General features: G+C 40.6%; 1 protein-coding gene across 2 annotated transcripts; it reads right to left on the bottom strand.

Annotated features, from left to right (window-relative positions):
• Nucleotides 1-912: 912 nt before the first annotated feature.
• LRRC40 (leucine rich repeat containing 40) lies at nucleotides 913-25751 on the bottom strand. 2 transcript variants are annotated; one of them, XM_075615835.1, is made up of 15 exons: nucleotides 25440-25750; nucleotides 23562-23743; nucleotides 19774-19847; nucleotides 19432-19561; nucleotides 14975-15098; nucleotides 13931-14073; nucleotides 13021-13193; nucleotides 11995-12085; nucleotides 11841-11892; nucleotides 10586-10685; nucleotides 9094-9201; nucleotides 6753-6863; nucleotides 4464-4541; nucleotides 2044-2229; nucleotides 913-1192 (listed from the first exon to the last, which is right to left on the bottom strand). In XM_075615835.1, the coding sequence occupies exons 1-15, from the start codon at nucleotides 25588-25590 to the stop codon at nucleotides 1087-1089; spliced, it is 1809 nt and encodes a 602-aa protein (XP_075471950.1). In that variant the 5' UTR covers nucleotides 25591-25750; the 3' UTR covers nucleotides 913-1086. The 2 variants fall into 2 exon arrangements, with proteins under 2 accessions (XP_075471950.1, XP_075471951.1); XM_075615836.1 differs by lacking the exons at nucleotides 913-1192; nucleotides 2044-2229 and adding an exon at nucleotides 3044-3977 and having other exon boundaries at nucleotides 25440-25751.
• Between the last annotated feature and the right edge of the window lie 6 nt (nucleotides 25752-25757).

Below are 25757 nucleotides of genomic sequence, written 5' to 3'. Positions count from 1 at the left end.
CAAAAACCTCCATCCTTTGGCCGACATTCTTGGAAGATCTGGCATGTTCAAAGGATATTTTAAGAAACCAAATTCAATGTTTTTTCTGATTTTAAATGTAGATTCAATGCTCTGAAATATTTCTAATTACCAACAAAAGAGCAGAATAACTGCAAAATATTCTCAAAATCCCATTGGTCATTAATTACCTCCATATGAAAGCATTAGGAAGTACACTCCCAAGGAACGCTGGTATTAAGGCGCAAAACATTCAATAACCTACAGGTGTTCTTTTTAATAAATCAGTTCTGCAGTATTACATAATGCTTACGCCATTAATTAAAAAAAAAAAATATAACCCTCAATGCCATTTTTAATGAGTTTTAATATACTGAGCATGCTTTAAATTTCAATAGCAGGATTTAGCCACCTCCCCAGCAGCGCAAGATCTTTGCAACTTTCCTGTTTGGGATCATTTCCTGCCAATGTTCCCAGCAGTTAGAGCTGCAAACTGTAACAATAGATAATGTTACCTTAGTAATATAAGACTACATTGTAGCTGCGGAGTTACACTGACGGAAGGATTGATTGAAACTGCAAGGCAGCCATTACGTGAACCCTGGTCTTTGCTGATCGATTTGGTCTCCCGTGGTCGATCGGCAGCTTAGGTAATTATTCTGCATTACCTTTTTAATCAAATGTTGCATATATTAAAACAGAATTTTTTTTTCTCTCAACAGTGCCGTGAGTAATGCCTCTTTAATTAAGAGTAATGCCTCTTTAATTAAGAGTTCCTTTATCAAGGCTGAAATGTCGTGGTAATAACTGAAATATTGGTGCACGTGTTCTGTATGTTATATACCACCACCATTATGTATTTCACATCGATTACATGTTACTTAACATCTCCATAAAGGACAGGTGGCAAAAGGATGAAATATAAAGACAACTTTATTGAGACACTAACTAAACCATTTGTTCGTCCCCCTCGTTATTGTTTTTCTGCTTCACCTCAGTCCCCAACAAGATGTGATCAAGACTGCGCATCGTAAAAACAAACGTGTCGGACAAAGTTCAAGAATGAGATTATTTTCCCTGTGCAAGAAATCAGGCTGGGATACGGCTCCTTAGATATTCTAGTACAGCTATGGTTCCTTTCGCCAAGATAGCTGCCCGGGGATTACGAAATGGGTTACCTTCCAGTTGCAGGGCTCTACGGACAAGAAAGAAAATACTGCATTAAAAGAGCCACTTCTGCGTTCCATCATAATGATACACAATATTAATAGAAAAGTGTGTTTTGTTTACTTGTAATGCATTTTGAACCCTCCCCCCACTCTTTAGGTCACAAAATATCACATTATTATGCAGTGTTTCTTTTTTCCTTGCTTCTCAATGTAGAACCGATAGGATAAAACCTTGAATTGGTTATAGGACTTGTACTTCTTTAATTCAGGTATCGCAGCCTAAGCCGTCTGGTGCAACAGACAAGAACGTTGGCATATGCCATATAAACATACGATAACATCAACAACAAACCTTGTGCATCTGCACTGGTTTCTCAAGCTTGCTCCAATTTCTAAAATATTACAGTATTTAAACCAACGAAATTCAGTTCCTGGGCACAAACTTTACCACACTTGCTGTTTAACATTTAGAGACAGTGGACTACTTGTAATGCCAATATAAAAATGTGTGCATTTGGTTTGCCAAGAGGGTTGAGTTTGGAAGACTGCACTGCCGGCTTATTAAAATTTGAGAGGCTGAAACCTAAACTTGACATTTGAAACTGAAAATGCTGAACATGGGCAGGAATTTCAATTAAACAAAAAAAAATCAGTTACTATAATATATTTATAATGTTTAATACAGTTAGAATGTCATTTTCATAGCAGCCCAGCTCGATGATTGCTAGCTGCTGTAATAAATTAGCATATCTGGAACTTACCATCTATAACATATTGTAACGTATATGTGACATTATTACAAACACTACATATTCCACAGGCACACTCTTCTTTATCAGCAGATAATTAGTAATACAACCCTCCAGCTATTAATCACCTAATACTTTCGCAGTTTCCAAGTTCTGGCGGAACTTGCTGTAGGTCATTGTTCTGAAGATCCAAGGTGGAAAGTTTGGTCATTTTCCCCAGCTGAATTGGGTCTATTGAGCCAATCTGATTGCTGCCGATAAGAACGGTTTCCAGAGTTGGAATTCGATAGAGAACCTCAGGAAATGTTTTAAATCTTTGGAAATAGAAAAATAATTATAACACACATTATTTAAATACTTTTAATCTTACAAATTGAATAACATGGGACAAATAACACAAGTAAAAAAAGGTTACAGGCAAATCCTGCATATGATATTCTGTGTACAAATTCTATAAGAAATGGAACGTTTTTTAAATGGATCGCAAACATACAAAACACTTAGTAACTGCTAAGAAGTCATGTTTTTGTACAATTGCTTTAAAATTTCAGGAAGGCAGCTAGTCATGTAAATTGTGGTCTCTATAGGAAATGTGACATTGTAAAAGTTATATTTCCCCAAATAAACGTAATTCTTTTTACTCTTGGAGAAACTACATACAGCCACCTTTTCCTGTTATTCAGACCACTAGAGGGAAATGTTAGCCACTGAAAGTCGTGTAATGTCTCGCCTACAGTACCGGGAATATATGTAACAGCCGTACCGGGAATATATTTATTACAGTACCGGGAATAAATCTCGCACTGGAAGCCAGTCTCACCCACTACCAAAACCTGATTGTACACACTTTAATGGAGTCTCACCTTTTAAGCTCAGGAACATTAAAACAGCGTGTTGTGGTGCAGGCCCGTGACACTGACAAAAAGATTATGGAGAACACACCCATAGGCGTATTTGCTTTATAGTAGAATCGGTGGATTGGTCAGCGCACGGGTTTTTTTGCTCACAGGATGAAAAGAGAAAATGAGGGACACGTGATTAGTGTTAAACCAGACAGAACATTAACCAATAGTACAATGTGCTTGTCTAAAAGATGCTCCAAAAGAATTTTTTTTTTTTTTATTTATTTTTTTTTTTTTTTTAAATCTGGATTTGGGGCTTGGAACAGCCTAAAGTTGAAAAATAAAATAAAAACTACTTCATAAAAATTCCTAGAAGTGAAATTCTGTGGTGGATGGTGGGCTGAAGGATGTAAAATAAAAATGTAAGGGATGTGGGGGTGGGTGATTAGCGCGTTCTTGCGCAGCCTGTTGCAAAGCAGGGATGGTGATGCTGCTTATGCAGTACTACACAGTCTGCTGCCTGGCGAAGATAGTGTTGCTGGCTTGGCGGTATTCTTTAAATTTATGTGATGCCAGAAGCAGTGGCTTCCTCCTCCTTCTACTGGAGGTGGTTTGCGGTGCTGATTAATAAAGCCAAATGGAGTTTCTGGTGTAGGGGTGACTACCTACTCCTCCTTATGGAGGTGGTACGTAAGTGACTTCTCTCCCGGGTGCCCGATTCAAAGAAAGAAAGGGCCAGACCGGTGAGTAGGTGAAAATAAGTTTATTAAATGCATACAACAGCAAACAGGAAAAAAACACCTACAATACAGCTTGGGCAGCAGCCCAGCTTCAGCTTAGACGTCCGATGGCGCTCCTCCGACCGGTGTATCCCCCGTAACCGCGTCCGATGGCGGGAACCGGAAGGCGAGGGCTTACCGGATGTCAACAGGCTGGCTGGGTCCTTCAGGTAATGGGCTCCGGCAGGGAACTACGCGTTTCGCAATGATGCTTCGTCAGGTTCCAGATTTAAAAAAAAAAAAAAAAAAAAATTCTTTTGGAGCATCTTTTAGACAAGCACATTGTACTATTGGTTAATGTTCTGTCTGGTTTAACACTAATCACGTGTCCCTCATTTTCTCTTTTCATCCTGTGAGCAAAAAAACCCGTGCGCTGACCAATCCACCGATTCTACTGTCATTACAAGAAGATTCCGGGCTTTATCTTCTTTTCAGGTCCAGCTGCAGAAAACAACAAGGGCAAGTATACACTATCCCTTATTTGGTTACACATTGCAAAACAGGCCACACCACAAGCCTAATAAACAAGGGAGCGCCCCAGCCTCTATTCGTATTTGCTTTATAGTCTGCATATTAGCATTATTAAACACCCCCCATAACACATCTCGCTCTTTCACTCCCTTAAAAACCATAGCAACACTGTATTTAATGGTCCCGCCTTTGCCTGTCTTTAGCTCGGACGTCTGGCCAAAGCTCTATTTATTTTGTAGTTCTCTATTGGAAAGGAAAGAAAGACCTGCCACTACTTAGAAGACCTCAGATGGCCAGTATGAAAGTGTTTTTCTAGCACTAAAATAATTTAAAAAGGCATCGGCAGAGCTACCAACGTGTAAAACTATTTTTCATTTCCGCTTCAAGAAATGTACATACGAGAAGTACAGTATGCAAAACACACAGGTCAGCATACAATAATTATTCCTTACACACCTGTTGAAAGAAAGGATTATTGACTGCAGCCGAGTCAGTGCTTCCAACTCAGCAGGGAGGGACATCAAAACATTGTTTCTGCATAATAAGAAAAGAAATGTAGATATGAATAAGCAGTCGCATCTACTAAAACATATACATATACCAAACCAGTAACTCTGTAACCAGCTGGGTTTTTTTAAGCCTCACATCTGGTTAAACTCTTCAGGGGTCAGCAAAGCTCTGCACAGCAATATTTTACAGTCATTTGACATTGAAGGGGTTAAAATCAAACACAGACAACTCTTATGAAATATTTTAGAGCCCCAAAATTAGATTTATTACAACTTAATTTCTTACTTTTGGAACGAGATGATGTGCTACTCCAAAGGGGCTCAACGCCGGTCCTCAAGCAGATCAGGTTTTCAGGATGCCCCAGCATCAGCACAGGTGGCTCAATGAGAGTCTCAGCCTCTGATTGAGCTACCTGTGCTGAAGCAGGGACATCCTGAAAATGTGACCTGTGGGAGGGGGGTGGGGGGAGACTTGGAGTTGAGCACACCTGTGCTACTCAGAATAGCATCACACAAAAAAGGAGTAGATCAAAGTTGCCATAGTATTGGGAGCTTTTTGTCCCACAAGGGGAGCCGTTGCGGGTGGGCGGAGTTTTAATCTGTATACACTATATAAAAGAGAGCGGCTGCAATAATGTCTGCCAGATGAGCTTGACAAAGGACCACGTACCTCTGAAACATTACTCTGTACACTATAAACAATAATAGACAGCACTCTGAAGCAGAAAATATGATGAAAAATGTTGAGGTGCACGAAGCATAGTGGGCGCCCAAACAACCCCACTCAAAATCATGTAAATCCCAAAGTAGGCTCCAGCACACTATAGTGTGCTGGAGTCTACTTTGGGAATTACTCTGTACACTGTTGTGTCCAACAATTTTTGTGATTTCAAATGTAAGTTTCTTATTTTCTACTTTTTGTTTGTTTCAAAAACACATGAAAGATAATCGTCATTATTTCATGCTGGTGCTAGCGGAGTTGTATTATTAACTATTTATTCTTGTTGTGCAACTGTCTCATGGTCTACATTTTCCAGCAATAAAGAAAACGACCCAGGAATTAAAAACGGTAAGCACTCGCCCTTATTACTAGCCTGGTGTAAGCTTTCTCCGAGGTTTTTATTTGTACTTTGAAGCATTTAAAATTGAAACAAGAATAGACTACCCCCACCAGCTTACTTCTAACAAAAGTAATTGCAACTAATACACACAATACAGTATATCTCTGCAGCCATGTTTGTTCAGTCAAGCATATCAAAGAAAAAAATTGCTATGAGTAATAATACTTTTGTAAATATACCCAAGTGTGAGGGGAACTAGCGCTTGAAAGCAGCAGTCCGGGCTTCTCATTTTATTTTTGGAGAATTCTTTTTTTTAATAAATGAGCTCAACCAAGAAGTGTCTCAAAGATGAACCGTGCAAAGTCCAACAGGGACTGCTGCTTTAAGTATGTTACGGTTGTGCATTTTGCACTATTTGGTAGACCTTTCAATGTTGGGGAAAGCAGAGGTTCCCAATAATAAAACAGTTAACAGCCGTTAGGGAATGTGTAAGTAAAATATTGTTACGATCGGCTATAGTCCTCAAAAGACAGTTTGTATTGAGATTCAATTTCCTCTGTGCCTTGGAGCATTTGGTGATGTTCCAAACTAGAGTAGTTTAAGTAGCTCGCAGTGACTCCAACTGTTCCCCCAAGTGTACATAAAGCTGAAGCCAGAAGCTGAACGACCAACAGACCATACAGAATAAAGGCATCTGCAGGTCCCAGCTCCAATTATTTCCGTCTCAGAAGTCCCTGAAGATTTGTCGTTACACTTTAGAAACCTTATAATGCCATAACAGCTGGAGGATATGAAAGTCTACGTACAGCATAGCGCTCCCATGAAGAACTAAAATAATCCACTCTCTCACACATCCCAAAGGTTGCTATTTCCCTTAGTCTCTATAATTGCCCCAATGGTTTTTTTTCTATATGTTAACTCTTTTATTCCTGTAAATCACTGATAATCCTATGGTATTTTAGAGTTAAGCCGGGTAGTGTAATAATAACTCAGAGAAGTTGTTCGATTACAACCAAATGTTTACTCCCCAACAATGATTCATCATGGTAGAAACTTCTGCACTGTCGAAAATCAAATCAGGCAGTCTTAGTTGAGGGACTTCAATAACAAACTGCCGACACGCACATACGAAATGTACCTAGTGCCAAGCATCTAAAAGGTGCATTATTACATACCTCATATCTAGGTGTGTCAATTTCTGAAGCATGCAAAGAATCAAAGAAATTGAAGGGATTCTATTGAAGCCAAGGTTGACCTCACACGCAGAATCTTTCAGTTCTACCATCCTGCAAGTAAATGACAAAGTAATGTAGGGAATTTGCAAGCACATGTTATTCCTACTAGTAGAACCAATACCAAACTTGATAACCGTAATTATGGATTTATCATTTAGACAGTTTGAGAAAAGAAAGATGAAAACGACAAAAGTAGATGACCAAATGAAACTAAAGCATGGTTAAATAAACCTACTATACAAGAAAAATCCTATTGTTTCATTTAAAAAAAAAAACAGTATGCCGCTCGATTGGTTCTTGTAGGGATAATCTAACCGTTTCTTTCCTGACTCTAATATAGCCCCTACATTGGCCGTTATGGTTACCCAACCACTCCAGTCATTAGCTCTATCAATATGATACAAGTTGTAACCAATGTAAGTAGATGGACAAGAGCACATGGATTTGAATGAAATAATTTATTTTGCCATAAACAACATTTCGGTCCGTTGGCCTTTCTCAAGTAAAGTGGCTTGCCATTCAAGCCACTTTACTTGAGAAAGGCCAGCGGGCCAAAATGATGTTGTTTATGGCACAATTAATTCTTTTTTTCATTCAAATCCGTGTACCCTTGTCTATCTATTTACATTGGATACACTGGACGAAACACAGGTCTTCCCTAGCACTTAAGGAGCACCGGTGAATGTATCATTTCTTTATCTGATATTTTGGTGTGCAGCAAGAATTCCCACATTTTGTTGTAAGTTGTAACCAGACATAGATGAAAACAAATAAGGGCATCATCGACTATGAAATACCAGCTACCTTTATCTATCTTAAATTGGGAAACTCAAACTTGGCAACCAGATTTGAAGAACATTAATGAGCTTTGGAAAGCTCTTCCTTGGCAATTACAGTAAATGGGAAGGTTTTCAAAGTCAAGGGCTCTTCAAAAAGGCAGATCCTTGACTTGGAGTGCTGTGAAATTATACATACCACATCCCTTGGCATTCACAATTCTCAATGCCTCTCACAATCATATAAGTATTAAGGTTGGAAAACCACTTTTTCTATCAAATCAACCGGCTGCCATATTTAATTCTGCTAAATCACTTGCTCCAGCTCTGTGGACAAACAATTAAAAGTCTGCGGAGCTGGGGTCGGTCTCTAAAACTAACGTGCAGCGGGGGTCCGTGGTTCTGTATGGGACCCCTGCAGTATTAACCCTCCAGTGCCACGGCCATCGCGGCCAAGCCGGGGCACCCGAAGAGGTTTAAAACAGGGTTGGGCAACTCCAGTCAAGTCTTCGACTGAGCCAACTGTGCTGAAGCAGAGATATCCGGAAAACCTGCTGGCCCTTGACGACTTGAGTTGCCCAACCCTGCATTCACACTCACTACATCTGTATAAGTTATATATGAATTGAAATGGGATGAATACATGGAAAGCATAAAAAAAAGGGTAAAAATCATGGTCAAACTAAAGAAAGCCTTCTCAGGACAAGGAATGAGCAAGGTGCTCAGTAACATCTTAACGTTTTACTGTATGGCTTTGTCACAGTGCGCAATAAATAACTGATCGGATTTAACCGTCCTATTCCTGCAATAGGGCCCGGAATCATGCAATATAGATTTGTCAGAAAATAGGTTTTCCATTTCCTCATAATTTCATTACGACACTGAAATCGAGCCCGTATTTCTTTACTCGGACATTTAATGCATGTTAATTTACAGCTTTCAAAGTGTGTCTCCCGTGTTTAGTGCGTGTGTGTGTCTCCCATGTTTGGTGTGTGTGTGTCTCCCGTGTTTGGTGTGTGTGTGTCTTCTGTGTTTGGTGTGTGTGTGTCTTCCCGTGTCTGGTGTGTGTGTGTGTGTCTCCCGTGTTTGGTGTGTGTGTGTGTCTCCTGTTTTTGGTGCGTGTGTGTCTCCTGTGACTGAATGTCCTGTTGTGGGGGTGCCTCAGCAAATGAGCACTGTGATTATGGGTGCTGAGAGAAAACGAAAGGTTGCAAACCCCCTGCTCTAGAGACTCAGCTATGTTTATACAAAGCTGTTAAACACATCGGTAATAGGACTGTCCAACGCAGTAAACTATACTGAAATTGTAAGAAATTGTGTTTACCAAGTTTGTCACTGAGGAAAGAGTATAGAAATAAAAAGGAAAGATGCAATAATCAGGGCTGTGTTAAAATATACTACGGAGACAATGTTTTTAGATCGATATGTTTCACAACAAAAATATTGTGTGTGTAAACAACCTATATGGGAGTGGACCTATAAATGGGAAAAGAAGCTTGTCCTACCTCGATGGTACCTCCGTTAGCTGATTCTTGCTGAAATTTACTATTGTGATGGGGCTATTTCCAACTGAATTAAATACTTCTTCGGGAATCACTGATGCTTGCTTTTCACTTGGAGAAAGAACATTAGTTTCACACAACACAGAAGGCAAATATATAGAAGGAATGAAGAAAAAGAAGGAAAGATAGAAGGTAAGTGGGAGCATTCGGATTGCCCCGCGTTGCGCGCAGGTGATTATTACAGCAGTGCCGCCCGATGCATATATTGTATTTCTTAATCAAGATTCTGAAAAAGGAAGAGCTATGCAGCTGAACAGTACAACTCCAAGCACAGGGCTCCTCCAGTTCCCAATATATTTTCTGTTTTTCCTTTAATAACACACCAAATAAAAACAAAATGTTGGCCAATGTCACCCTGTTGAAAGCCAATTCTTGGTGTGATTTTCAATTGGCTGCTTGAGTGATCCGCAGATGATGGCCATATTGGAGAATAAAAGCTAGATATCTTGAGAACCTACAGGGCCTTCAGACATGAGCAGTGCTATTTTCAAGAGGACCCCCAGGTCAGATTTAAAAAAAAAAACAAAAGTGTAGTTCAGGGCTCTAATAGCCGTATTGATCCTGGAGAAAAGTAGATTTGATGTACGTTGTAATACCCTTTAGGGCACGGGTGCTCAACTCCAGTTCTGAAGTCCCTCCAACAGGTCAGGTTTTCAGGATATCCCAGCTTCAGCACAGGTGGCTCAATCAGTCCCTGCTTCAACACAGGTGGCTCAATCAGAGGCTCAGTCGAAGATTGCCACCTCTGCTGAAGCTGGGACCGATTGAGCCACCTGTGCTGAAGCAGGGATATCCAGAAAATCTAACCTCTTGGGGGAGGGGCTTGGATTTGAGCACCCCTGCTTTAGTGGACAGTATACTAGAAGGAACCTATGGCGGTTTGAAAGTTCTGTACACTCTAACTTCATCTATGGAAAACTCTAATGTTGGTCCACGAAAAGATATCACAACCTATATGAAACCTTAAAGGGGCGGCTCAGTGAGTAAAGGCACCGACTTGGATAACAATGACACAGTTTGAAGCAGGGGAGCCAGGTTCAAATCCCGGTGTCGGCTCCTTGTGACGTGGTCACACGCAAGTCGCTTTATCTCCCTGTGCCTCAGCCCCCCCAAAATAGAGTGTAAGCTCTGCAGGTCAGGAACTGTGTCTATAACATTCCTATGTGCTGCGTACCACACGCTATACTGTAATTGTAACACGCTGAGTCCCATTAGCAGAAAAGCGCTATATGAAATAGTTATTTAAAAAAAAAAAAAAAACTGAACAATATAGGTTGCTGATTTAACAGACGGTAAATAATATTTAGTAACTTGTATTATTGCCACAAAACTGCAGTAAAACATGTTTGTAATTTATTTTCTGATTAAATTAACCCTTTTCCCAAACAAGCCACTACGCAAGATGCTATTTCTTTAAAACACACTAGACGCGTACCAATATTCCAGGGCTTTCAATGTAATGATAGCGTGTGTGTTGACAATAAAATCACTTGGCAGGGTCATCGCAGTAACTTCCCTTTGGTCAGTCTTGGTATCTGAAAAACAAAATTATGTAAATATATAAATGTCATATATATAAAAATTCAGCACACATTCTATTTCACCTTTTATTGAGATTTCCATCAACCATTTCATGTCATCTCTATACAAAAAGTAAAGGCTTTCAACAACATTTTAGTTAAATTGTTTTAAAGGAGCAAAACATGGGAAGCAGGGGGTCTCCGGAGCTGAAACGCATTAAATTCAGCTCTGGGGACCCCCTGCGCCCCGAGATGCAGACCTCCTTCGGTAGCAGCTCCGCAGGTTTAAAGATCCCAGTCGTGCAAGCTAATAGGAAGCCGCAACGGATGACATCACGGCTTCCTATTGGCCCGTGTGACGTGGAACAATTAAGCTGCCATTTATGATAGCCCCAACTAGCCCAGCCGGTCCCCCCTGTGGAGGTAAGCATCTCAGGGAGCAGACTCGGCTCCGTAGACCCTCCGCTTCCCACCTAGAACTATTTTAAAAAATGAAACAAAGGAATACTGTGTTGCTACTCTAATGTTGCTTTGAAATTATGCATAATATCAAATAAAATAGGTTTTGTGTCTCAAGTTGAAAGAGTTTAAATAACGACTTACTAATTCCAGCAGCTTTAGTCTAATTATAGACCTGGCTCTTGAAGTTTATGTTCTGGACCGTGGGTTCTGTAATTCTCTAACAAATCCTTTACAATTATTACATCCACTCATCCTGGCACCATTTGTACATGGTATGAAACAAACCTGCTTATTTGGAGTTTTGAGTTGTATGCGGCTAAAATAGTAATAAACGTTAAGCAGACGTTTGGAAAACATTAAGTAATTTTTTTTTTTAAAAGACACAACTTCTCCAATGCACCTAGGCTAAAAACTCATGAATCTTCAAGCTATGTGACGTTCATACAATTGACATAATGGGGCCATTTAACAGATGCCAGGGTCTGCAGCACACCAGGTAAATCCACTGAAATCAATGGGGTTACTCAGCAGGTGACAGCTACTGCCACCGAAAGAACGACTCCAACTGTGGCCGATGTAAACAGATACATACACCTCGACGCTCAGACAAATTGCACACTGTGGACTCAATTATATTGCTGTACTGATGCACTCTCGGACAGGACAGTGTTGAAAATCATTTAATGGCTCGTCTACACCTATAATTACCTGGAACTTGAATCCTGCTTCTTAAGTACTTCTGGAGTTCTTGAGTTCCTTTCTTTAAAAAAATTAAATAAATCATAAATTAAAAAAAATTATGACAAATGTGATTCACAGTACTCATTACCAAACAAACTCCACTAACTCCAACTTTACTTACAGCCAGAAGATCTCTTCGAATACCTCTCAGGGGATTGCCTTCCAACTGCAGGGACTTTAAATTGGGAATGTTTCCAAGTGCACAAGGCAGGCTGAAAAGGAACACTATTTTTAACATCAATTTTATTAAATGACCCCTCATAACCAATACAACGTATGGTAACTTGGTAATGTTTAAGAACAATTTTTTTAAATCTGTTTTGCACAGCTTCATTGAGGTGTTTTTTATGTGTTGTTTGTGATTTGTTGAAGTTCTAAGTCATTATTGGTTCGAACTCTTTGGGAAAAGCCATACTGTATTGTAATACAGGCAAAAGTAACTAGTTGTGTATGAAACTAGTACTTTATGTATTTCCTGGCCTGGCTCTGATGTATGAACAATTTAATGTCTGGTCATTTGTCTTTGGTTGGTCTAGTACAGGGGTAGCCAACTCCAGTTCTCAAGGGCTACCAACAGGTCAACATCAGATGTCTCTAGCGTGACATCAAACAAACGTGCCTTAGTAGCGTCTTTGGTGTGTAGCCCCTTTTGTTGCATTTAGTAGCTGGCCATAGGCTACCCATGGCTAGCTGGCCATAGGCTACCCATGGCTAGCTGGCCATTTGGGCAACGAAGGGTTTAATCTATTAAAGGTCGTAACATTTTATTTAATTTACTTTTAATCACCTGTTCCAGGTTAGTAACGTAGGCAAGATGGGCCTAACGCCAGCCTGGGGTAATTAATGTTAGTCATTTGCATATGCCTGGGGTGGCCAACGCCAGTCCTCAAAGGCCACCAAGAGGTCTGGTGTTAAGGATATCCCTTCTTCAGCATAGGTGGCTCAATCAGTGGCTCAGTCTTCATCTGTGTCCTCGACTGGAATTAGCAACCCCTGTACCGGTACAACATTTTTGCTGTGAATCCTTTGAAAGCAGCTTCACTGCTGGAGTAAGCCCCGGCAGTTTAAGTGACTCAAACAGCATCCAAAACTGCGGAATGTCACTTACAAATAAATATATAGCGCTTTACTCACTTAGCAATCTTACCTGCCAATATCATTGTTGGTTAGATCAAGCCGCTCCAAACCCTGCAGTAATGCTATTTCATCAGGTAGTGATTTCAGTTTGTTATCTCGGAGTTCCAGAACACTGATGGAGCTCAAGTGCTTGAGATGCTGGGGACCCAGCGTATCAATTTGGTTATTGCCGACATGTAACTCCTGTACAAGCAAAGTCCGACATTATTAAAGCGGAAATCCCATCTGGATATATCGGTGAAGTTACCGGATGTAAAACTCCCTGTAGGGGAAACAAAATAGCCACGGCCAATAGAATTTGCCGCCGTCTGTTCCCCCTCAAGAAATACGGGTAACTTCACCAGTTCGCTCTGGAACTGGGGGTCCCCAATGCTTAAAAAAAACAACAACAAAAAACAGTTTATTCATGCAGGACAGTCGGTTCCCAAGCATTAAAAGAAAAATGTAAAATAATAATTGGCGTGATTATTGCATTAATGCAAAGAATTTTATCCATATAAATTCAGAATTAATGGGGCTGAAAGGGTTACTATTGTAGGCCAATTATCATACCAAAAGGACTGCACTCAAATTCACATATACTGTATAAGGGTAACAACATTAACTTATGTATTCCTCTTCAATGGATTTATTGTGAGTTTAGCATGAAGAGCCATTACATTGTAAATGGGGCAGGTTGTCTGCAAGCTGTATTCTGTAGCAACACAAATTAAAAAAATGGTTCTTAATGTTGAGATGTGTTGGGTATTTGGAGAGGTTGTAAACGGATTATAGTTCTCACAACAGAAAGTAAGGTTGAGATGCTAAAAGCACTTCTCTCCATATTGTGCAGTGCAGAACTGTTCTGAGCTGTAACCACACTGCATATTTAATAAGCTACAGTGTTAAAAAAGGGGAAATCAATGGAGAAAACCTTCCACCTTTAACAGTTTGCAGCAGGGGAGCTCTGGCAGATAGCGCAGTTTGTTCTGCCTTAAATAAAGCTGTTCCAAAGACTCCATGCCAGCCAGCTCCGCGGGCACACTTTCCAGCAAATTCGAAGTGCAGTCCAACTGTTTTAGACCTGAGGGAATTATTACGTTTTGTGAAATTCATAAATATTTCTATAACATACAGGCAGCAAGAAAAGGAAGTCAAAACACGGATTATTATTATGTCAGTTGTCATGCTGTTTTGAGCTTTTTTTAGTACCCGTTATTGCTTCTAGTAATATACAACAGGGCACAGGCAAAATGGTTCTACGTAAAACAGGATCTACTCCAGAAGAAGTTTGTATACAGTGCTCACTATGCAATTATTCAAAATAAATAAAATGGCACTGACAAATGTAGAGACATTTAAAAGGAATCTCTACTCATCATAGGCTGCCTGAAACCTCAGAGCATGGGTGGGCAACTCCAGCCCTCAAGAGCCACCAACAGCTCAGGTGTTCAGGATATCCCCGCTTCAGCACAGGTGGCTCAATCAGTGGCTCAGTCGAAGACTGTGCTGAAGCAGGGATATCCTGAACACCTTACCTGTACCTGTTGGTGGCTCGTGGCTCATTCAGCGGCTCATTCTTTGACTGAGCCACTGATTGAGCCACCTGTGCTGAAGCTGGGATATCCAGAACATCTGACCAGTTGGTGGCTCTTGAAGGCTGGAGTTGGCCACCCCTGTGTTAGAGCATCATGATGTACTTTAGTGTTGGTGAAAAGGATCAAAGCAGAAGGTTAGGAGTTTTCCATAACTGGAATAATTCAGGGTACTAGGGCTTCCCAACGATGTCTGTTCACCGTTCCTTAAAGGGGATTTCAAGCAGTAATTTCGGTTGATAAAAGTAAGAAGAAATGACCAACGGAAACGTTTGTAAAATAACAGATTACTGCAAACACTTAGCACTTCAGTGGTAAACTGGAAATGCATTGCTGTGTAATTTGGGGAAGACCCCTCCAGTCCGGAGAACAACATGGAAAAGATCTTACTTTTCATTTGGCTGATTTCTGCAGGCAAGCTCTTCAGTTTGTTGTTGGATAAGTTGATCCGAACAAGTGCAATAAGACAACCGAGGCAGCTTGGAATGTTCTTAAGACAATTGTTAGAAAGATCCTATTAAAAAAAAAAGTTTCACAAACAACATAAGTTAAAAAGCATAAAATATGGTTACTATTATTTTTAAAAAATCTATCATTGATACCATTAGGATTTTTTTTTACCTAGCAAGGGTCTGTATAAAAGGTACGGTCATGCTAGATTACAAAAGCCAGGCCTCGTCTTGAAAGATTAAACTCAGGAGCTGCTACAGGTCTTGTGACATGTAAACCCAATACAGGCACTACAGACCAATAATTGCAGACCCATCCAGGTGCCAATGTAATTTGCACTATATTTACTGTAATACTCCAATGAATTTCTGCCGCCGAGTTTACAATAAAAGCTTTAGCTAGCCCCAGGTACTGTGAAATAAAGTGCCAATACTAGGGTCTAACTTCAGGAGCCAGGTAAATAAAGCCACAAAGCTGCCAATTGTTCAGCCTTTGTACAGTTAAACAAGTACTGATTTGCAAGATCACATTTATTGAATCTAAAATAATATCCAGATATCCAAAGGAACTGTCTGTCCACTCAAGGTTGACCCCCACAGCTAGTAGCCAAATAAGATACAAGTGCGGAGCAGGAAAAAAGACCTTTTGAAGATGCGGGGTAAGGGCCACTTGCAGACCCGCTTCCCATGTGGGGCCAGCGGCCGCAATTGTAGCAGCCCACGGATGGAGCTCACGCAGCTCACGAGAGTCCGTCCCCCTCTGTGTCTCCTGGTCTTGTGCTACCTGAAAGGGTAATGACGCACTTCCTGCGCGACCACGATCCAGAAGTAACAAAGAAAAAATATGATCGATATCAGCGCTGCTCCTTGGGATGACAGACTCACCAGGTAGGTAATAAAATCAAATTTATTAAATCTACATAAAACAGATATTAGAACATAACAAAAAAGACCTCCTCCCACATGTTTCGGGCGAGTTCGCCCTTTCTCAAGGCGCTGATATCGATCATATTTTTTATTTTCCAAAATAATATCCACCTTATAAAATAGGGATTGTGAAGTTATGTATAGGTCCTGAGCACAGCAGTTCTATTTATTAGTATTCAGTTCATTGTTACATTTTGCCTACAATGACTAGAACACCAGAACTGTTCATACTTGAAGAAATGGCAGGAAATTAATGATACAGCATTGCCTGAATATTGTGGGCTGTGACAGCAGCATCGGGGGGAAAGTGGACACTGCATGAACATCCCCCTTCTGAGCAAAACAAATTAATAACGCCACAGGAAAAAGATCAGCATTTTGAGTCTCACAGCATGGCACTGTTGAAAAGGTTTCCCTGCTGGCTAGATCATTCTTGTGTCTCTGCCTTCAACTAAGGACAATCAGTCATTCCCGCTGCTGCTGAAATGGTGGTGTAGAAACATTTGTTTCCTTTACATTTTTTTGTTTTACACTTGCGAGCAATAGTCACCCATTTCAACCTCCAAGCAGTTTGTGTGGCTTGCACTGAAATACAGAACAAACAATAGGCCGTAAAAATTGAAGCCATGGGTACTAGTGTCCCATATTGCCACTCACAAGATAGTGAGAACATTTAAAAATGATTTAAGGCAAAACAAATATACAACAGGGTGTATGATAAACAACAAAATATTAAAAATTCGGGGAGGTTTCCGACATGGGAAAAGTAATATCTCGTCACACAGAACTTAAATCTATCTGCATGTACCGATAGGGATTATAAGATAGGTCAGACGAGACGTCTCCTACCTTGAAAAAGCGCTACGCACAACGTGAAACATACGTCGGTTTTATGACATCACCTCGGTGACGCCGGTGAAGGGAGCGACAGGTCGGAGCACACATAGCTCAGGCCATATGCCGATTTTCAGAAATCCATGACACGGAGGGTAGCATTTGCAGGACAGAGACTACTGTATATATATATTTTTTCTATTAATACCATTTACCTAAGTATTTAACTATGGATGATATATTATGCTACATTGCAATCGCTGGTATCTGCTGACACTTATACACGGCTAAGATCGAGTACCTGCTACCAGATTACCATTTAATTGCTATTGTTGATTACAATATATCTTTAATCACTAGCAATATCTGGGCCCATACATACATACATACATACATAGCCATGATGAGAATGAAACCACACTAAGAAATCACTGCGGAACAACAACCTTACAGTGACCATCTATACAAACACCATACCATTTATAATAAAATAAACCTGTTATCAATAATCTGGTTCAAAAAATAGGTTTTGGTGTCGGACAAACCTCATAGCGATTGAGCTAACTGAAGTACATTATATCCTGAGATGTAGCTGGTCTGTGTTTATAGTTACTAACTGAAACTTGCAACTATTGCACTTATCAAAATAGCAACATTTATGTGCTGAACTACTGGGCTTGAACCTGATTATATGTGAACATTCATTTGCAATTGTTGCATTTATACAACTTGGCAACATGTGTTATAACTATTTAGTTCATGTGTATTACTTATTTAGCTCTATACTGAATAATTTTACAAGTGTTTAATTGAATCTTTAAATCTTGGTTATTATTCGTGGCTACAAATACCAAGGAGATAGAGATACATAGGCAATACGATACCGTGGTGAGACGAAATCACAGGCAGCACTCCAGTGGGTGGTCAAAAAATATATATTGTAGTTAACAAGATACCATAACCGACGTTTCGGTCCGCAAGCGGGACCTTTCTCAAGGTCATCACCTTGAGAAAGGTCCCACTTGCGGACCGAAACGTCAGTTATGGTGTCTTGTTAACTACAATATATATTTTTTGACCACCCACTGGAGTGCTGCCTGTGATTTCGTCTCACCACGGTATCGTATTGCCCAACATATTTTATAGGATTTGCACCCACTATATTGACTATCTTGATGGAGTGCCTGCTGTTCCTTGCTTTAACATACATATATACATATATTATTATTAGAATTCTGAATTATCTACATCGCCTGACCTATCTTAATTATAATCCCTAGCAGGGTACATGCAGATAGATTTAAGTTCTGTGTGACGAGATATTACTTTTCCCATGTCGGTAACCTCCCTGATTTTTTTATATTTTATTGTTTATTATACACCCTGTTGTATATTTGTTTTGCCTTAATAAAATAATTTTTAAATGTTCTCACTATCTTGTGAGTGGCAATATGGGACAGTAGTACCCACGGATTACATTTTTCCAGCCTATTGTTTGTTCTTAGTGAGTGCAATTAGGTATCCTTTGGGTTGTTTCAATCAACCTTTTCGTAATAATATATTATTGTTGTTCCCTTATGCACCCTAGAAACTTCACTACTACACAAATTCTGTAATAGGTGAGCGGCATGTAGCATTTTTGTATATATACTGAAATACAAAGCTAAGGCTATATTCAGCTATTTATGTTTAATATATACAAAAAGGAGAATAAGTGGGTATATTGAAAACATCTTAAATGCCAGACTGCTAAAGTATTCATCTGCAGTCTTCAAGGTAAAGCCATAATGTGTAGAGTGGCTGTAAACATCATGTGCTGGTTCTCACCTGCCTGACTCCCAAGTGGACTCCCAAGTGGATATCTATAGCCTTTCACTAGTGTCCAACGACAGGCCTCATACTGGTATTATGATGGTCATAGTGTCTTCTATTTTAAAAGCAGCAGAACAGGCTGCAGTGCATTTAAGTTTTTTTGTTGGTAATTACAGATGTGAAGCGGGAGGTCTCCAGAGCTGAATTGTGTTCATTTCAGCTCCGGAACCCCCGGCTTCCAGAGATACTTTCCTCCGAAGGTGTTGCCGGTATCCCAGTGAAGTTTAAATGTCCTGTGGCCAATAGGAAACCGCCACGGATTACATCACTGATTGGTTCGCATGACACTTAAAGCCACAATTATGTTAGACGCACAATTCCCTAGCTGCAGAGATACCGGCACCGTTAGAGAGGTAAGTATCTCTGTAAGCAGGGGGGCCACGGAGCTGAAATTAACACAATTCAGCTCTGCTTTAAAAAAAAAAAAACATAATGCAGCCTGTTCTGCTGCTTTAATGCTTTGTTTCATGTGACTGGGCTTGGGATACCATCCTTTAAGGCATTTACAGCAATGTTGCTGAGCAAGTAGTACTGCCACTTTAAATATCATTTTATAAGGATGGCAGACTAAGCTATATTGAAGGCAAAGCTTTCTTGTGAGTTAGAATGCCTGTTGAGAAATTATGATTAGTCCCACTCTCAGGGGATATTGGGAACAAACATGTCATCTTTCACTGCTAAAATGACAGAAGAAAGAAATGTGTGCACTGGCATTGAACAAAGCTGTGCTTTAAGTGTTCTGATCTGAGAGGAGAAGATACTCACTAACTCTTCCAAGGAGCAGAGCTGACCAAGCTCGTTGGGCATTTCTTCCAACAAATTGTGCTGAAGTAGAAGGCTCTTCAGGTTTTTTAACTGTCCCAGCTCTTTGGGTAGCTCTTTAAGTTTATTGTGACTAGTGATTAGAGAAGACAGAGAAAATGGTGCATTACTGGCCAATATCGGAGCATACAGAGGTGGCTCTGTGTTTCAATACAGGAGGGAAAGATCTCAGAGACATCAGATGTTGGACTTACGCACAACATTCACACTGAAAGATTGGTCAAATACTAGAGTAAAGATTCCGATAAAACTGCATGGAGGGGGGTGAAATCAGATGTACTGTACCTGATATGTAACTTCTGCAGGTTTGTCAGCTCTCCGATGGTACTAGGAAGTGATGACAGCTGATTATCGTGTATCTACAAATCAAGAGAAAAAGATAAAGTGGATATTTATTCTAATAAACTCACATGATGGTATATTGCAGGAGTGGCCAATTCCAGTCCTCAACTGCCACAAGGATGATAGGTTTTAAGGATATCCCTGCTTTAGCACAGGTGGCTCAGTTCTTGACAGCCACCTGTACTGAAGCAGGGATATCCTGAAAACCTGACCTGCGGATGACCCTCGAGTACTGGAATTGGCCACATCTGGTGTATTATAAGGGTATACTACAAAAATCAAAACACAAAAAGGAGCACAGAGCTTCTTCCAATATGACAAAAATACATAGTGAAATATATATCTTGAAAAAAAGGGTCATTAAGTTTAACCCTTTGGCCAAAGCATTATAAGCCTGCGAGCCACTTCAAGGCATGACCAAATACCAGATCCAATGCAGATCATTCTTCCTGTAAGTATACAGATAAATAAGAATTTTAATCAGTTAGTGTTAGGACCTGCGATATTATGGTCATGCCTTGAAGTGGCTCGCAGGCTTATAATGCTTTGGCCAAAGGGTTAAACTAAATGACATACATACATACATACATACATACATACATACAACTGTGAATCCCAGCGCTTCTCTACCGAGCCACCAACAAATGGGAAAATAAATATTCACAGTGAAAACTAAATCTGTAAAACAAAGGAGACTTTTGGTTACATAATTTGGTCAAATAATGATAAGCCTGCTAACCACACCAAGGTAAGTCTCAGTAGCAGGTCCCTATGCTAAATGTATACTAATGTAAAATAGTGGTGCCCACTATGAACGCGCTAAGGATTTAATTCGGCCCAACATAAAATGTAAGCAAATATATATATTCACAGCGCTTCTCCGTGTAGGGAGCATGCAGCTAGTGAAAACATTGGCCTTACATTTGTGTAAAACAGACATACATACCTGTGTATTTTTGTCATATTGGAAGTAGCTCAGGGCTCCCTTTGTGTTTTGTTTTTTGTAGTATACAGTGCCACGCTTAGTAGCACTCCTTTTGACACATACATACATAAACATACACATATATATAATACACATATATATAAATATATATATATATATTGTGGTAATTTTGGGGGTTTATATGAGCTTACTGGGTATCTGTGTTTATTGGAAGTGTGTCAATTTTTGCCTCTTCCACAGAAAAAATGCGCTGTGCAAGCTGGCTACATAAATGAACAGTGATTTTTGTTTTATTTTTGCCAATGAATGGATGATTTAAAACAGCACATAAAACACAGACAAAGCTCAGTTTTAGCACATCCAGTGAAAATCATACACGGTACAGTGCCTAAATATATATGTATAAATATCTATTAAGTAAAATGGTCTTTTAGTTTGACATTTTTGGCCAAAATTGTTGTAAGCCCCTGAGCCAACGTCATCTCTAATACAGAGTGCCTTTCCTGGTAATGTACAGGTTAATAAAGGCTTCAATCAGACTTAGAACTTTGCAACTAATATTGACTATAAATCATTCTTCCTGTTATTACACAGGTTATTAAGAATTTATATTAGCGTTAGGGACCCCTGAATTGTGGTCTGCCGTGACGTTGGCTCAGGGGCTTACAACAATTTTGGCCAAAAATGTCAAACTAAAAGACCATTTTACTTAATAGATATTTATACATATATATTTAGGCACTGTACCGTGTATGATTTTCACTGGATGTGCTAAAACTGAGCTTTGTCTGTGTTTTATGTGCAGTCTCTGGTTTTAAATATATATTGCCTTGCTCAGTAGCACTCCTCTGTGACATTCATATGCTTATATATATGTTGTGGTTATTTTGGGGGTTCAATAGGAGCTTGTTAGGTGTCCAGTATATTTTAATGAATGGATGACACTGCTGGGCAATTCCAATATTTTCTATTTGCTTGCTAAGAAATACGTAGACTATTTCTATTCCGTACAAATACTGCAATGAATCATTGTGATAAAACAAGAGTCTCATTTCCATCTCTGAAAATACACACACACCTGTCTGCTGATCCTTTAAATGCTACAAAGGTTTGATATATTTTACAAAGCAGTGTGCTGCAAACCCCATCTAGTATTAAAGTGCCTAAAAAAGGCCTATTATATCATTTTGATAAAAATAAAAAAAACAGCATAACTATATAAATACGAGCAACTGTTTTTGATACGCTTTGGTGATTAAGTAGGTTACGTGTTATGTTAATTAACCTTATAGCAGCAGCCCTTTGTGCAATTATTTGATTTTGCAAAGATAAATCAGAGCTAAACTGCTAAATAGGAACAGATATATGTCCATTATAAGGTGCCTACCTCTCAAGCTTTATGGCCACACAAAAGCGCAATAGAAAAAGTGGAGAGGATTGCAGCACTCAATGCGAAAAACTCAAGCTTTCTTACACCATTTAGCTCACAAAATAGTAGTTGTTTCGAAGCAGGTGCTGCATTTTTCTTTCAAAGTAACAGGTGATGCAACGTTTCTGGCCACTCGGACCCTTCATCAGGTAGGTGAGTTACTGCCATCGAGCGCTGCCATCCTCTCCACTTTGTCTATTGTACCAATAAACAGTGTGTCCTTCTCTAAAGCCAATCCCTGACATGGACTCATACGCTGTGAATTAGACAGTCAATCCATAGGAAGTAGAATGAATTTGGAGGGTAGCAAATACAAATCAAAGGATGAGAAATATATACACACAGATATTCTATAGTAGTCCTGATATTGCTTGCTTTACGTTAGGTCTTCTAAACTAGGGATGAGCAAAATGGGGGGCGTTAGAATTTCTGGGGGGTGGGGGGTACGGTGCTTACAGAGGTCCCGCACTCTTCCCCAAAGCATTTATATTAAATGCCAGGGGAGCGCACGCAAGGCCTCTGTAACTTGCTTACCTGCGGCAGCTTCTGGCAACACTGCGTCATTTGGGTCACACGACATCGTGAAGTCAGAAGATGCTGGAGAACAAGTAAGGGGGGGGCGCAGATAGGGGGACGCAGACTGAAATGTTTGCGCACCCCTGTTTTAAACTACCTGTGTGCTGGTAAAATGTAATTGTATATTTATATTTCTTGTACAGCGCTTTTCTTGCACCAGGCTCCCCTGCCCCAAACTCAGTGTCATCGTTCTTAGGCTGCGTCCCCGCTAGCGCTGAGCGGGCGGCGCTTGCTTACATATATGCAAGTCCCCGCTCACACTGTGCTCGTGCGCGGGCACACACGCTCGGAGCTTAGGTAAACAAAAAATTATACTTTCCAGCGCGCTCAACTACCCGCAATGCGCCCTCCCCCCCGTGCACGTACATGCAGGACACCCGGCGCTCATGCTTGGAGCACTCTCCAAGCATGAGCATGCTCAGCGCCAGCGGGGACTCAGCAGCTTGCAAGTATTTAGATTTTTTTCCCCAGAAACCCCAAAAAACCTAGAGGACAATTAAAGTATTTGTTATTTCTGAAGTGCTAAAGATTTAAAAGAAAGACACACATTTGCATATAAAGTAGCGACAGTGCTGCATATTTGTAAATGGTTAGTGTGGAATACTCGTTAAAGAGAGATACAGCATGTAGTTCATTGAATAGCACAACGTAGCAAAGAATATATCACATGAGATTAAATTCCTGCGAAATAATTCCAGAACGGCAGGTTACCACCAATACTGTATAATCAGTCAAGTTGTCAATATGGCTTCAGTCAATTCTATTCAAGAGCAAACTTACATCTAGGACCACGAGAGCAGGGAGGAACTTGATATCTTGTGAGAGAGTGTGAAGTTTATTTGAAGCCAGGATCAGCTTGGTCAGGTCAGTCTGTTCCCACCATCGGTCAGCGCCACCAAATGACACATTCTGATTAGCCTCCTCCGGAGTGTCCAAGTTTATTCGCCAAACGCTTGCAGGAACTGGATGGCACATTAAAAGAAGGTAATATGAAGAAGAAATCTTTCAGTATCAGCTCATTGAACAGGACGGGAAGATTTTTGCTCTGTTGGGTAAAACTATTACTTGCTCATTCCACCATTCTTAATATTGGTTATTGAATAAAATAAAAAGACACAGTACTATAAACCCAAACATACCGCCAGTTTCTTTCTCAAACCAGGATCCTCACCGCTAAATTAGTACGGCATTTTTATCTGTTCAAATTGACCATTTCAAATGTAAATTACCAACCGAAAAATATATTTGCAAATATTAGACTTTAGAAAGGGAACAAAATAATTTGAGAGTATTAACTCATCTGTGCCAGGGAAAACATCTAAGATTTGTACAGTTGATTCCTGCAACACCCACTTACAATCTCTCCCAAGTAGAAGTGAGGCTCAATATTACTGTAAAGTGAAAGAAAAGGGCTGGGACTAATTATTAGTTGGGTAACATTGCTTATTCCATTTGAAATGATAAAATCACTCACCAAGCGTTCACTATGTGTGTGTACCCCTGCTCCAAAATGATGTTTAATTAAATGTTTAAGTCAGCACACTGCTTTTTAACACATCACAGGTAACTCCAATGGGAAAGTACTAGTGCCAGAGACATATGGAGACTAATATTTTGTAGCTTTGGCCAACATTGGTAAATGAGAATTGAGAAGGATTCATTGCAGATTGCTGAAAAAGGACAGTCATCTCTCGCCATTCATAAAGACAATGTAAATATGGAGTCAAATAATTGCCAACACTTCTGTGTCAGCTGCTGTGGCCTTGGGGTAATATACCAGTAAATCACTTAGACTCTAGGGAAGTATATTATTTACTAACAAGAATCAGAGCCCTTTGGGTGATGAGGGGTTAAAACGGGCCCTTTGGTGACCTAAATGTATTTCAGAAAGGGCTACAGGGGATCCAAGGCGAGACATGATGTCTTCAGGTGAGGCGGGTGTAGATATGACATCTTAATCTATGCAGACCTGTCAAGTCTGAAGCAATATAAATCAATCTCAGACACTATATAACCTCAGTCACTATGGGATAGTCTCAGCACTATATATAATGTCAGCCACTATTGGGTAGCCTAAGACACTATACAACCCCAGTCACTATGGGACAGTCTCAGACTCTACATAACCTCAGTTACTATGGGGCAGTCTCGGACACTATATAACCTCAATCACTATGGGGCAGTCTCGGACACTATATAACCTCAGTCACTATGGGGCAGTCTCGGACACTATATAACCTCAGTCACTATGGGGCAGTCTCGGACACTATATAACCTCAGTCACTATGGGGCAGTCTCGGACACTATATAACCTCAGTCACTATGGGGCAATCTCGGACACTATATAACCTCAGTCACTATGGGGCAGTCTCGGACACTATATAACTTCAGTCACTATGGGGCAGTCTCGGACACTATATAACCTCAGTCACTATGGGGCAGTCTCGGACACTAGATAACCTCAGTCACTATGTGTGTGTCCCTGGTGACCGGTGCCTCACGCAGAGAGAGAGTGAGTGTGTGTGTGTTCGGGTGACCGGTGCCTCACGCAGAGAGAGTGTGTGTGTGTCCGGGTGACAGGTGCCTCACGCAGTCACTATGTGTGTGTCCCCCGGGTGACGTGTGTGTCCCTCGGGTGACAGGGGCGTCCTCCCTCACCCTCGCACAGGCCTCTCGCAGACAGGTTTAATGCGCCGCTTTTCCGGGCCGCCCTGATAAGGCCCTGGGGCACCGCCGGCTCCTCATCCTTTTCATGTCGGAAGCCGTGCATGGGCCCGGGGGCTCTCCCTCCCCTCTTCAACCGGGACATGGCGCCTCAGCTGCACAGGCCGAGAGAGTGACACGCCCCTGCACTAGCGGCGGATTCAAACTCTGCGAACCCGCCCAGCGCCGCCATATCAGGCCGGTCCCACAAGAGGGCGGGCGGTGCCATTTTGTCATAACATGGCGGCTGCCTGTGTGGTGGTTGCGCTGTGT

The sequence above is a fragment of the Ascaphus truei genome, chromosome 10, assembly GCF_040206685.1.
Source record: "Ascaphus truei isolate aAscTru1 chromosome 10, aAscTru1.hap1, whole genome shotgun sequence".
Lineage (NCBI taxonomy): Eukaryota > Metazoa > Chordata > Amphibia > Anura > Ascaphidae > Ascaphus > Ascaphus truei.
Note: the sequence above shows the minus strand (reverse complement) of the source record. Positions and strands in the feature narration are given on the sequence as shown.

Bases quoted from the DNA above. Each gene is read 5' to 3' on its own strand.
- LRRC40 (XM_075615835.1), bottom strand. From the start codon at position 25,590: ATGTCCCGGTTGAAGAGGGGAGGGAGAGCCCCCGGGCCCATGCACGGC. The intron at 14,074-14,974 runs GTAAGATCTTTT...TAATTCCCTCAG, and splicing joins AGAAATCAGCCAAATGAAAA to GTCTAAAACAGTTGGACTGC. The intron at 13,194-13,930 runs GTGGAAGGTTTT...TTGCTTGTACAG, and splicing joins CCTGCTGCAAACTGTTAAAG to GAGTTACATGTCGGCAATAA.